A 14,836-nucleotide genomic window follows, 5' to 3' on the forward strand; every position below is an offset into this window, starting at 1 on the left:
TAAAATACCGAACTTGTCCTTTAAATGTCCTAATTGAACTAAGGCCTAATCCTGGCTTAATCTAAGCCCTGTCTGTGGAACCAGGCCTTAAAGCTATAAACAAATGATATGGCTTTAAAACTACAGCCTGGAAACCTCAATATATTAAGACGCTCTCCAAATTCCAGCCTTACTCGTTTTATGAGAAACTATAACTGGTCCTAGGTCATTAGAACTGTAACTTCTACCATTTTTAGATATTTGCAGCATTGCCTTAATGGCTTTAACATCCCTCTAGAAACATGTGGGACAAATACACCCTCCCCATATCTTTCTAAGCACCTCATTTGTTCAAAGCACACTTTTATAGTTTCCATCAAGCCCAAAAGATAATCAGCATGAGATCCAGTATCTGCTTTTGCACATGAATGCAAAAGAGTGAAACTTACGATCAGCATACAAGCCACCATTTTTCAGAACACAAAATATAATGAAAGATCACTTTTTGTTTAAAGAAACTAGTTTTGCATATTTTAGGTGAACTGCAATAATGTGTGTATAGTTGAAGAGGTCTATGGGGTGTTTGCGAAAAATGGTGTATTCTGCCGTGTACAGTTACTTTTTTTTTTTTTTTTAAGAAAAAGATTAAATTGTATTTGTTTCTATTTTTTTGTGTGATGGTTCAAAAAGAACAAAATTATTTTAAAACATGTAAAGGAAATCTTAGTCTTTTTTTTTTAGTTTTTTGGGTTTTAAATATTGTGGAGAGGATTTTGTTCTAAAAATAAAACCATTGAATTCTGATGTTTTGTTTTATTATTATTATTTTTCAACTGCCATTCACAAAACGCATTACATGAACTTTTATTATCGGTATTTTAGTAACCAAAAGCATATTTCAAACTAAGCAACCTAATGCATGACCGTAGCTCTTGTAAATGTGCAATAGTGTTCTGCAGGAGGAAGTGTTGATTTGCTTTTGGTGGCGTTGACTTCCTCTTTCAACCACAACCATAGAGCTAGTTTGTCTTTTTTGTTTTTTCAAAAAGGAGAGAAAGCATATTGATTGTTTTATTTTAATTTACATTGGTTTAAAGACAAAAAAAAGTGAAGAAACAAAATTATGCTGTAAATCCGCATTACAACTGGTATCATTTTTAAATAACAAGAAAGCATGTGTGGGTTTCCACCATATTCTGGGAAATCAAATAGTTTAGTCATTGCCAAGTCAGAAGAGGAAGTGATCAGAAATAAATGCTTTGCATTGTTCAGTACAGAAAAACAATTATAGTCTATGTAACAAGTTAATTACAAGAACATACTAGGTCAAACTCAACATTAATGTTTCATGAGATGAAAGAGAAACAGAACTTGTGTGTATATTTGTGTAAAGATGAATAATTATGGAAAAGCTCCCTTACACCATCATTGATCATGAGTTGACATTCAAATGCAAGTGGGTGACTTCAGTGTTAAAACCCACTAGGAAGTTTCCATTTAAGCTGTGATGGCAAAGTAAAAATAATACTGCTGAGATAAAAAAAGAAAAAGAAAATAAAGAACCAGTTATGGTTTAACTGCTCGACCAAGTGTTCAAGTAAAAATAATTATAATAATAATGCAGTTGCAAAAATCGGGTTTGTGGTGGACAGATTGTTGTGCACATTCCATAAAACCAAGCATCTGTACAAGAACTGCGAGCCATCTTGTCTTTTACCGGCAGTCTTGGGGGATTTGTTGGACAGTGGTTAAGAACACGAACTGTGGAAGATCTCCTATGGAAATGTTTTTGATCATTTGTATCCTAACCCGGATCGACTTATGTGGCAGAACAGGGTCATGGAGAAACACATACCCAAGACCTACAAAAAGAAATTAATATGTAGTCAAGTGACAAAAATACAATAGCTGCTAAACAACATTTGAAATGAAAATCAACCTTTAGTATTCCCCACACTGAGGTGACTATATGACAAGACAAATATGGTCTCGTGGAAACTCATACCTCAATAATGCAGACAACAATGACGGCAATCCCCGCGTTCAAGAGGTTATTATCTAGCGTCGTCTTCAGCTTGCTGAAACAACCCTAAACGCAACAAGACAGTACATGTGATGCTATTAGACTGAATCAGATGAGGTTGTTGATGTGCATCTGTTCCATTAATATTGTTTTGACATATAGCTGATATAGAGTTTGACATGAGTGCTGTATTACTTGAGACCAGTAGTATGTTTCATTTCCAGGTATGCTGCATGACTTTGGTACATATTTCAACCAGTCCGAAGAGTTAGTGATTCCACAGCACTGAAACTGTTATTAGAGGAAAAACAGTCATTTAAAACTGAAGAAAATGTGTGGTGTTTGCCTGTAACAAACTGACAGTCCCCCTCCAACATATTTGTGTTATAATACTATTATTGTGTTATAATTTCTCCGAAATATTTGTGTATTTTGTTCAGCCCATTAATGCAAGTCTGTTTTTTTACGCCCATTTAATCTGAAACAGTATTTCAGTATGATCTAGATACTATTATAGTTTAATATATTTTTGTATTTCCATTTTAATTTTAAAGTTTTAATAATTTTGTTGTCATTATTATTATTATTATTATTTAAATATGCTTTTTTAAAGATTTAGTTACTTAAGTACACCAAGTTAAACTAAATAAAAATGAGAAATAGTGCTTTGGCAACTAGCTGAGATTAATAGGCTATTGATTTTATTTCAAGTAATGAAAATCTTTTTTCTGTTTTTAGTTTTGGTCCGGTTCATGTCCGCGAACACTGAGCAGTAATGATGATGCTTGGTTTAGTCTTTAGCCATCAGTGTCGGGGTGGAACTAGTCATTTAATTACAAAATAAATGTAACTAATCTGTTACAGTTACTGAGAAAAAAATTTCATTAAATTACAGCTTGTAAATGTTAACGATTACAAAGGGGGTTACATCTGAATATTTTCTGTATTCAGGCCGTTTAGTAAAGCGATGCTATTCTGATGCGTTTGATTGGTTTTCTCATTTGAATTAGCAGGTTAACCCTGCCTGGTTAAAATATTTGAAAATGATTAACAGTTGAAAACATTCATTAGAAATTTAGAATAGTAATAAATGTAATCAGATACATTACTTGAATAAAGTAATTGAAATAGTTACACTACTTATTACATGTTAAAAAGGGGAACTTGTAATCTGTAACCTATTACATTTCCAAAGTAATCTACAGTAAACGGGCACTTACTGTTATTTGCACTGTGTCCCAGTCATCTGCATCGGTGATGTTTTTTGTTTTCTTGTCTATGGAGTTATTTAAACCAGTCTTAAGATCCTGATCAATGAATTCCCCGATCTGTGAGTAAAAAAAGCAGGATCTGATACATCTTTTCTCACATGCCCTGATTTTCCATATAGCTACAAATCTTTTTCTCACCTTTGTCTCGTACATGAGCAGAATGCAGGCCGTGGCCAGTTCGGCCAGCATTAGAATGAACAGCAGTACGAAGAACTAAACAAATGAGATGTTGAGTTTTATTAAAAGGACAAACGGACATCAGTGAGTAAGTGTAAATGATCGGTGAGACTCACAGATATTAACAGACAGCGATTTTCTTTTAGGGCTCCAAGAAAGCCCAGGAAGGAGACGCAGGTGATTATGATCCCGATGATGAAAAGAGTGTTAGCTATGTTCATAGCCTGAAGGCTGGGAAGTATGGAAGAGTACCTGGAGGATGTCATCAAGTAGATGCCTATTCCAAACACCGCGGTTCCACAGATCTGTAATGATAATGTTAACCCTCTATGGGACTAATTATGAAATCACAACTAAAAAAAATACTCTATATTTTACATAGATTTAAGACTAAAATCATTTAACAAATTTAGTTTTCTACACCTGACCTTTGACCTGTTTTTTTTTAAGGGCGCCATCATTTACCGGTATAACTGACTTTGTCCTATTAGGGTAAATTATTTGTGTCAAATTGCTGAAACTTCACACACATTCAATCTGAAAAGGTCTTAGTGTTTCAAAACATTTATTAACATTACATTTTTTTTTTGAACATTAATATTTTAGCCTATTTTAAACGCAATTTTCTTTGCGTCATTTATAAATGACGATGTCCCATAGAGGGTTAAACAAACGAAATGCTCACAAAAACTATATACAGCAAGTCCTCTGTTATTCTACTGTAGAGACAAGAGTTGTGAAGTAGCCTATAGCCTAACTACCGGGCTTTTTCCACTGCGTCTTTTTAAACCTCGCTTTTAACTCTGGGAAAAGAAAAGGTTAAGCAAAGTGTCACTTTTGGTATTTTTTAAATTTAATTTATCTAAATTGATGGTAGCCATATACAGTCAGAATAGGCCAATATAAGCCCAATGATGTGCTCGAGACCATTATTTCAACATGTTGCGTGCTGTGAATGCATCTAATTATGCTACACAAATGTAGATTTGTTAAAATGTTATTTTAATCATTGAAGCAACTGAAAAAAAGCCCCTCTAAATTACTTGTTTCGTCTTTGTTTTTTGTTTTTCCATGATGGTGTGCTTGACACTGCGCACCTTTCATGTATTTACTTTTTGAAAAAGCAACTTGTGGTGAACTTCGTCATATGGTTTTGTCTTTACCACATGTATTATTATGATTGCTGTCAGTATATGTCAAAGGTATAACACATTTTAGTAGCACATTGGTCTTGCTAATTCAGTATAAAAAAAGGGCTGTTGAATTTACCGGTTACAAATGTATTTGTTTATCAATTTTTTGTAAATTGAAGTTTTAAATTGTGAAATTTACAGGTTGTTCTATGAATGTATTTTTTGGAGATCATTTTTTTTATATATAGCTGCCAGTTGTTTTTTCTGTATAAACAACAGAACTTTTTTTACAGTGTATATAAATATTTTTTAATGTATGCTAAGGTTTGAAGCAAGGAAAATTGGCCTAACCCAGGATTTTGTTAACCCAGGGTTTAGAATGGCCCGAGATGAACTATTTTGTGTTAAAAGCCATTAGATATATCATCATGTGACTGTCTGAAAATGCATACGTACAAAAAAGATGAAGTTCACCAGACACATGGTGTACTTCAGGCACTTCAGGCACGACATCTTCCACTGCGTCGCTCAGTTCTGCAAGGTTATCAAACACAGCGGACCTGGGGTTAAACTGTTATTTCACTATCCTTGTGTTCTTTCCCGAACAGCAAACAGTTTGCATAAAGTTCAGTGACTCAGTAAAGTCAGAAAATGAATTTCCTGTGCTGAAACTTAGGGTGGAGCTGACATAGTGGAAGAATATCTAACACATGATGCTACTGATGGAGCCCCATATAGCATTTGACTGTCTGTGATGCATTTCCTGTGTAACTTCCTCAACCAAACCAGCTGTAGTTCAATTATTTTCATCAAAAAACAGATAAACAAATGTAGATGAACACGGACGGGAGAGAAAAATATTACATGAAAAAATATTCTTCTTTCAAATCCAATTTTTAAATGATTGTCAAGTAAACAATAATTAATATATTCACTACTCAATATATTCAGACACATATATCAAATTAACCAAAATAAATTTCTTGAAACATGAGCTGGACGTTTAATGAAAACCTATGTTATGAAAGACATTATTAAAAAGACACAAAAGCAACAATGTGAGTACTTACACAATATAGAATGAAAATAAATGTCAAGAAAACATAATAGATTTAATATTCTTACCCTTAATTTATTCCGTAACGATGCTCCAAAGAATAATCCTCAATTAAGACAGTTGGACAGTTGTCCGCTTTGTGACTGCGGTTCTCAAAGTCTGTTACTGGCAGCAGGAGTGCAGCAGGTCTTACTTCCTCTCTCAATGACGCAGTGTTTAACAGTGCAGGGGTGTTGAAGAAAACTAATGCTACTGAGAAAGAAAGAGGTGCTATGAAAACTTCATGATTCACGGTCACTATACCACATGCCTTGTATGCATGTACCCAAAATATATCTGTTTCAGAGAAGCATGAGAAACAACCTAACCTGTTCTGTTTTTGTGCAATGCTTCTTGCTGAAACCACACAGGGCCCCTAATAAAACGACACGCATAAATGTGCACCATAATAATAAGCACCATGACATGAACTTTTGTCTTTTTGAAACATTTCTAAACATTTGGGTATTAACGGATATCAAATAGTAAAGTAGATAGTAAACAATGGACCAGCACATGTGTTTACACATTTTTGAAAACTATTTGCGTCTATGTGTTACATTGAAATTTAAACCGCTATTACATAATTTAATTACATATGTTTTACCAGTCACCTTTATATCTCTGTAAACTGAAGAGTCTTTTCATCAAAAACAAAGACGAGAAGACAAAAACAAATTATTCTTATATTCAGGAGGAAATTACTGAGGGATTTTTAAAGTTACACATATTGCCTCATTATTATGTCATCATGTGTCAAAATCTTTGAGTAATTTGCATGTTCAGACCTTACTGTTTTCCTTTTTTACTGGTAACCAATGCACAGTGATAAATGCACAGAAATGGGGAAATGAAACATATTCAGTCCTGACAGGAGAAAACAAAACAATGAGATGCAACAGTTTTACTTTACTGGCTTTTTATCTACTGTTTATAATTCTATTATTGTTGTTTAATTCTGTTTTGAGTTGTAACTGTATGTATTTGCTGTTATATTTGTTCATTAAAAAAAAAAAAAGTGTGCTCCCATAGTCTGAAATTTCATCTTGAATCTCAGGGTTAGGTGACACCTCAAAAACAACGTTCTCAACAGATTCATCAACGTCTTGTAGTTAATATTGTATTGCAAATATGTGATGCTTTGTCTTATAAAAACACACATGGATACACTAGACACTCTCACAACTTGTCATATATTGCAAACAGCAGAATTATTGGCAAAAAAGCATGGTGCAGAACTGGTCAGAAGTCAGATAATAATTGGTACAGTAAATTGTGCCAATATTTCATTTCCACTAGATCAATACATGCTTTATTAATCTCTTTAGTCGGATTTAACGCACCCTTACACGTGGCTGAGAAATCCAGAATTTCTTCATTTTATTTGAACAGATTTTAGTGCAAGCAATGCCATACACACAGGGTGTGGTCATTTAAAGGGGAGGTCCACCGGTCAATAAGTAACAATTAAATAAGTACCTGTTTTTTGTGGTTAGCCCTGTGCTGAAGAGTAGGCCTTGTGGGTTGGGTTGCTACATGAAGGTATGTTTATACATATAAGCAACATATGTGATAATATCAGTGATAACTAATGGCTACTAAATGTGGTCCTGTATATTTAGCATGTCATACTAGCTGTAATTTGAACTGGAATAGATAAAAGATGAATTGGTCTCACAACCACCACTCATGTTGAAATTAGTTGGAATAACTTTGAGTAACAAATTCTGTTAATGCTACAAATTAAGTCCCTCAAACTCAATTAAAAGACTGATTCAAACGGTTTGATGAGCCAAAACATGTTTTTAGAGTGTATAAAAATAACAATGTTTTTGAAGACAATTCCTGACATTTTCAATCAAAAAAAAAATCTCGTTACCAAACATCCATTAAGACAAACTTAATTTGGTTTTATCTCGTTTAATTTAGAATTTTTATCATTCAACATGTTTGTGAGAACCATGAAAACATTAAACAGCAGTTTGATACAGCAGCTTGCTCAATCACTGAGCTCATGAGAGCAGCAATGCAATCTCTGGACAGTTTAAAACAATGGACAAATGTTGTTTATACGCAGAGAGCAGCGATAAAGACTGAAACATGGTCAAAAATGCTTGCAGTGCATCTCTGCCTCTTTATGGAAGATAATAAGATTTAGGAATTCACTACATGCCATCATCAATTTCTTATATCAAGATTAAACATGGTATTCAAATAAGGCCATGACATGTAAAATGAAAGTTTATCATGTAAATAACAGGTTTATCACAGGTTGAAAGCTGAAGTAGTTAAATTATGTTTCACAAAGAAACTTTGGATAAGCTACATGTGGCCAAACAGTTCAGTGCATTTTTGTTTACATAAAAAGGGACCACATATAACAAAACACATCAAAGCACCAATATTTACCTATATTCATTACAAAAAGAAGTTTGGGAAAAATATTCTTCACATTCACATTGATGGTTGTTACTGTCTGTTTATAACAGTACAGCTGGTCAGTATAACTTCTAGAAGGAGGATAAGCAAATGACTTTGATGCAAGTTAAAACACGGCTGACAACCAAGTGATTATGATAACAGATGGGGGTTTTCTGGCACTGCTATTTACTGAAGACTGGTAACCAAGATCATGACATTTCAAAGTCGAGGGCACATTCATATTTTCTTTTGATCAATTTCTGTCTAATTTAAAGAAGAACACAGGGGCTCTGGGGATTTCCGCAGTGGCATTGCAATAGACAACCTGAGATTACACCAGTTTGTTTAACTTGTAAATGCTGTCACACATTGTTCTCTGTGCTGCCTCAGGGTGAAAGGCCAAGGTCAGTGTAACTGGTACAAAAATACAGCAAACATACACAAAAGTCTGGAGACACGCAGTCTTTTAAATCCTTTTGAACAGTTTTTTGAGATGATAATCATGATTGAGGTGGTCGGTTTCCATTTGGAGAGGTCAGATATGTTTTTTTTAGTTCATCGTTGGCCTGCAGGTCCTTCCTGTTGGTGGCAGAGGTGAGGACCAGAAGTGGTCCTTTGCAAAAATGCCAGTCACACTCACGTTGGATCTTTCGTCCCATTTCCTACCTGTCACACTCTCTTTAATCTGCTCAGTAGAAGCGCTTGCGGCGGTTTTCTTTATAGCGATTATATAGAAAGATAATTACCACAATCACTACAACCAGTGCAACGACGGAAACAATGAAGAGAAAGAAGACGGTGATGATGCTCCTTCCTTCATCCTCCACGTAAACTGTGTAAAGAAAACATTTGTAAGATACAGTTATTTGTACTCCTCCACCAAATATCAAATAACACATAACGAAGGTATAATCTTTCTGTAACTGTATTACCATTCGGGTCCGCTCGGTAGTCTACACTAGGCAACGTGATCTCCTGCTGTTCCTCTTCCTCTTCAGGACTCCGTTCCACTGTAAGCTCATACAGCTTGAGGGAGATCACGTCATGGTTATCTAGAAGAAGAAGAAAAAAATAAAATAAAATAAACAAATAAAATAAATATATTTTATTTATAAATAAATAAAATAAATATGGAAAAAGATTTTTTTTAAATGATTAAAACATTCTAATGATTCTTTTTGTTTAATAATGTTCTAAAAGTGGTTTACATTCTTTAAAATGTATAGGAATGTAAAGCACTTGCAAACAAATTAATATTTTTTTGAACAAGAAAAGTAGATAATAAATTTTTTAAAACAGGACCAGTAAATCCATCACTGCCTAGTAGTGGTATACAAAAGTGTATATGTATATATAATACTATAGTTTTAATACAAATTAATCTAAAGACTGCAAACCACTTTATTTCTTTTGAACAAGTAGGAATCTATATTTTAAATTAATTTCATATAATTTAGCACCAAGTATACCGAGCAGTGATTGGTTTGGTTTGCTGGTCCTGATTTCAATCATATCCATCTGTTGTTTTTAATATTTAAAAAGACGTGAAGCCCTTGAATTGGTTAAATGTAAAACAAAAAAAACGTATTTTTAATGTAAAATACATTAGAGCAAATAAGCTCTCCAGGCACTGGCTGCATGTGAATACAGGCAGATGTTATACTGCTCTGATAATGGTTTGAGGGTAAAATCTATAGGGTGAATTGACTGAAATCTTGTTTAACATACAAATAGATTATATAAATTAGTTCATGTTTATTAGTTAGTGTAACATTCAATATAATGTCAAATTTAAGATTGACCCAAAATGTTTGAGTAATGCAGTTCACATTAGGGCTCTGAAATAGTTCAAGGAACGAAAACAAAAACAAACCAAATTTAACAGGAACATAAATAAAAACGAAATCATGTTTCAACGTTCTGAACAGAAACGTTTGTTTGAAATTACAATTAACCGGTTAATAACGTTATTTTATCGTTCTGTTTAAGATTTTAATTTGGCAGTCAACCAATCATGGAGTTTTTTCACCAGCGAATGTCTGAGATTGGTGTTTTATCTGTCATTAGAACGGTCGCATCTGAGGCATATGATGTAGGATCTAGGAGTAGCATAAACTTCGAGAGAGTAGGCCCAGCTCACGGTTCAAACAAATAGGGCTGGGCAACAAACTCAAGCTCCTCCGACAATTTTTTTATTTATTTTTTATTCTCGTTTTAGACTTCTAATTCGTGGCCGGTGTTTTGTTTTACTCTATCCTCTGCACTTCTGCGTTCATCAATACATCATGCATCGGGTCAGGGATTACTCTTTCGCTGTAAATCGATGCGTATAGCCGTCTGTCGGAAGCTATTTATTTTAGTTTATAATGTTTTAAAAATGGAAATTGTTCTTACACAAACGTGTCGCTTTGCTTCAGAAGGCCTTTATTAACCCCCTGGAGCTGTATGAATTACTTTTATGATGGATGGATGCACTTTTTTCACCTTCAAAATTATAAAGCTTGGAAGAGCAAGGATATATATTTAATATAACTCCAATTGCGTTTGGCTGAAAGAACAAAATCATATACAGTTAGGCTTGAAGGAGTCAATTATTGGATAATTTTTGGGTGAACTAACTAATTTTTGGGTGAACTAACCCTTTAAGCCTTGGTTCAGATAGGATTTGAATATCTGCTGGACTAAAATGGAGTGAAAGGAACACTTCACTGGTCTTAACCTGATAAATCTCCAGTGGCTGACGAGAGCCCGAAGTGGTACCCTTGTGGCAGCCTCACTCCAGGCATGTCCAGACAGTCCTTCCACTCGTGCTTCCCTTCAGTATCCGTCATCACCTGAAAGCAAATGAAGGTGCAAGTGGAACTAAAGGCTGCTTTCCAACATCTGTCTAAACAATACTTCCATTATCTGTATCATCACGAGATCAAGTAAATGAAACCTTTTCCATGTCTTGAGTATCATCATGGCAGTATAAGAGACTGGCACTGCACCAGTATTGTATTACTCTGGCTGAATAAAGAAACACAGAATGTAAAGATGTTTCTTACTGTAAGTCTGTTCTTCATGTATCTGATCAAGAGGAACGTGTCATATTCAACGTTGCGAACGTGAGCAGTGCAGCCACCAAGATCAGTAGACCGTCCGTCTCGGTCATGTTCATATTCTACACTCCCATTCCCGACCATTGCAGAGATAAAAGGAAACGTTCTCTGAAAAAGACATAAATTAAACAGGTTAGATTATTTCTTACTTCTTCCAGGCCAGGGGTTACGTTAGGGCTAGGCGGTAAAACGATAACGATAGTTATCGCGATATAATTTTTCTCGATAAAATGATATCAAGAGTTCGATAAATGTTCGATAATGTTTATGCGCCAAAAGCAGAACGAAACTCTTTTGAACCGCGCGCGCCTCACGGACTGTTTATCCGCTCGGCTCAAAGTCCAAACGGCAGCGCAGCACCAGCGCGAGCTCACTAGAGCAGATGCGTTTACTCTGATCGGTCTCGGTCACGAGATCCAGTGAGAAGCGCTTGAATTCAGCGAAGAACACAAATGTCTCAGTGATTTAAACCAGTTTAAAGGCAGATGAAACGGTGCTGACGAACAGGAGAAACACTGTGCGCAACGATACAGTCAGAAGGCTTTTCCGTCGACAAATTCACATAATTTACTGTAACGTTAGCCTAGTAATATTAACTGCACCTTGAAATGTGGGATATACATATTGAATTGTATAATATTATGAATGTAGACAATGTTTTAAAGGACTAATGGAATATAAATGACATTATTTAATAATGTATTTAGGCTACTGTTTTTCATACAAATACCATAGAAACCATAAAGTAACATTTTGCCATGATAGTGAGATGCTGTAGGCTATGCCTGGATTTATCTGTGGTTATCATGATCTAAATGCATGATGCTGGATGACCAATGGTTAATTTTAATAAAACTAAAACAGTCAGAATATTACATTTTACCAAATAAAAATTAGCACATGCAGAAACTAAGAAACAATTTTTTCTATTAAGATATTTATTTTGTCAAGAAAAAATTACAGATTTGTAAATGTTCAACCTTTTGGCAAGTGATATGTTCTGACAATAAAGAGTAGTTTAAAACCACAATTAACGCTCTGGTTTCACTTATGAGCTTATTTCACTTTCACTTATGAGCAAAAATCTGCCTTTAAACTTGAAAGAAATAAAGAGTTGACATTTATCGATATTGACTGATATAAAAAAATTATGATGATACATTTTTTTGGCCATATCGCCCAGCCCTAAAAAAAAAAAAAAAAATCACCATAATATAACAAACACTTCTTGGTTAATAAATGGTTTCTTATGACTTTTAAAGCTGACATGATGATAAGGACATGATATGTAAACTATGGTAATTCAGTTTTTTTTGGTCTAACGTTTAGTGGCGATATACCTCAATCTGCTTGACATCATTCGGATAAGTGTCTACAAAAACACCCAGACCAGTAAAAAGATTTGCGTTTCCAAACACTTGTCCTAGAGGAAGACACAAAGAACAAAAAAAAAAAACAGTCATATCATGGAAAATCAATATTTAGAACATTTTGTAATAATGATGATTTATTACCAATTTGCATTCTCTCTTTAGTCAGCCATATTGCAAGGCCGTCCCCATTCAGGTTCTTCTTGCCCTCTCCATGGATCTTAAACTGCACTCGTAGCTCCCAGTCCCTAAGGTAACAGGGCTACATACACAAACACACTCATTAACAAGCCTGACTATTACACATCTCAAGAACCTCTTTGGTTGAGCTGCCTAATAGCTCTAGATTCAACCCAAGGTGGCGTTTCAGGTTTTCTTGCCATTCAAACTCACAATGCGACTCCACACAGCTCCTTGTCTGCTCTGCAAGTCTGGTGTCAGCCGTATGTGTTCAGGCATGATCATGGTGTTGCCCATGAACTCCCAGTGTGAGGAGCTGGAGGAACCCAGTCCTGTGAACATTCATCAACATTTAAAGTAAATGTAAATGTATGCACGGATGCGCACACACACACACACACACACACACACATATTATACTATATATATATATATATATATATATATATATATATATATATATATAAGCATCATAACATTAGCATAATATTTTTGTCAGTATATTTATTTAGCAGCATGTTTTATTTTTGTTTCTAGATAACCATGACCTTATCTTCCTCAAGCTGTATGAGTAAAGTTACGCAAGGGATAGTTCAATATAAAAGATACAATAAATACACGATCACGTCGTTTAATAAAGCATAGAAACGGAATATATACACATGTCTTGTAATGTTACTTCCGCCCTATGGACGACGTGAGAAATCACTGCAGTTACGAAATAAAACAGCCACTCTTACGAGAACAAGAAAAGGACAACAAAAAATAACAAAAGAAAAAAAAAGAGAGATAGTTATCGTCTTAACAATAAACTTGTGGTCTCACTGAACTATTTTCTTCTTAACTAGTTGACTTTGCTGAAACAGGTGCCACTTTTGGCAGGGCACCGGTTTAACGTAAGTTAACTGAGCGAATAGGAATAGACGCTTACCTTGGTACGGCTTAGTCAGCGAATACTCTCGCTTGAGAAATTCATAAGCATTATCTTCATATGTGTTTTCTCCAGAACTACTACTCACAAAAGTGAGTATTAAAACTAATAACAGAGATACTCTAATTTTGCTTTCCAGACTGTAGGGCAAATTCATTACAGTTGTGTAAATAGTCCCGTTCAACTTCATCGCGGTGGTCGCCATTTTTCCTCGTTTACTTCAAAATGTACGCCCCTTGTCGCTATTGGTCTATTTTCATCCGTGCACGGCAATGGTTGGTTCACAGAATTGGCAATCATATTTTTGACCAATCACCGGTTTCCCTGTGTTGCGTTTGGTGAGTATGTGTGCCAATAAAATAAGAATATGCTCAGAAATTTTTTTTAAACTGAAAAACATTTTTTTATGTTAAAATTATAATCTAAATCTGCGTTCTAAATCTTACTTCCAAATATTTGAATTTAATTTACAAAGCTAAACTATTATGCAAATCATCATGTACTACATCATGTACTAAACAAACAACTGACCAAGAATCACAAGGCATAGCTATGCCTTGTGATTCTTGGTCAGTTGTTTGTTTAGTACATTTAAGCAAATATTTGTCGTTCAAATAAGCTGATATTTTTAAGTGGGCCTACATAGCTGCCAGTTTGGTTTTATTGTGTTGAGATATTATACAGATATTATACAATTGTGATGATTTTATAACTATTTAAGAGGGTTGTGCTTTTTGACTTCAGTTAGGCTACTAAAATAATAACTTTAAATGCCAGAAGTATCAATAAGCAATTGATTAAACAGGCTCTAAGTAAAATAGCACACTCACGTCTATAGACAGAAATAACGTGTTCTACTATTGTTATAAAATGTGTTATTATTGCAATAAATACAATCCATCTTGTGGAGGTGTTTGACATTTCATACTGCCAGCAGTTTAAACTACTCACCGCTAGAGGTCACCCGAGCACTGGAATAGGCCTAGTTCTCACCTCTTGTATTTTGAGTCACAGATTATTATTATTTTTTATTAGTTCACCCTTGGGTTTTTAGTTGGCCTATACTCTCTGCACACAAATCCTCACTGCTTTAAGTGGATCACTGCTTAGGTGTTTTCAGAATATGGTGTCTGACCCTTTTCTGTGGGTTTTCG

The 14,836-nt window shown here is 34.7% G+C and overlaps 2 protein-coding genes across 2 annotated transcripts; both read right to left on the reverse strand.

The window, feature by feature from the left end:
- Positions 1–1,037: 1,037 nt before the first annotated feature.
- Positions 1,038–6,035, reverse strand: LOC306994808 (leukocyte surface antigen CD53). Its single transcript, XM_079605681.1, has 8 exons — positions 5,709–6,035; positions 5,040–5,117; positions 3,567–3,755; positions 3,412–3,486; positions 3,223–3,330; positions 2,198–2,293; positions 1,985–2,068; positions 1,038–1,841 (listed from the first exon to the last, which is right to left on the reverse strand). Exons 2-8 carry the CDS (start codon positions 5,094–5,096, stop codon positions 1,773–1,775), a joined length of 678 nt encoding a protein of 225 aa, XP_079461807.1. The 5' UTR covers positions 5,097–5,117; positions 5,709–6,035; the 3' UTR covers positions 1,038–1,772.
- A 1,430-nt stretch (positions 6,036–7,465) lies between these two features.
- Positions 7,466–13,953, reverse strand: lman2lb (lectin, mannose-binding 2-like b). Its single transcript, XM_079605680.1, has 8 exons — positions 13,683–13,953; positions 12,965–13,083; positions 12,716–12,833; positions 12,542–12,624; positions 11,148–11,309; positions 10,820–10,934; positions 9,033–9,152; positions 7,466–8,932 (listed from the first exon to the last, which is right to left on the reverse strand). The coding sequence occupies exons 1-8, from the start codon at positions 13,885–13,887 to the stop codon at positions 8,790–8,792; spliced, it is 1,065 nt and encodes a 354-aa protein (XP_079461806.1). The 5' UTR covers positions 13,888–13,953; the 3' UTR covers positions 7,466–8,789.
- Between the last annotated feature and the right edge of the window lie 883 nt (positions 13,954–14,836).

This window comes from Phoxinus phoxinus, assembly GCF_949152265.1.
Source record: "Phoxinus phoxinus genome assembly, chromosome: 3".
In the NCBI taxonomy this organism is placed as follows: Eukaryota; Metazoa; Chordata; class Actinopteri; order Cypriniformes; family Leuciscidae; genus Phoxinus; species Phoxinus phoxinus.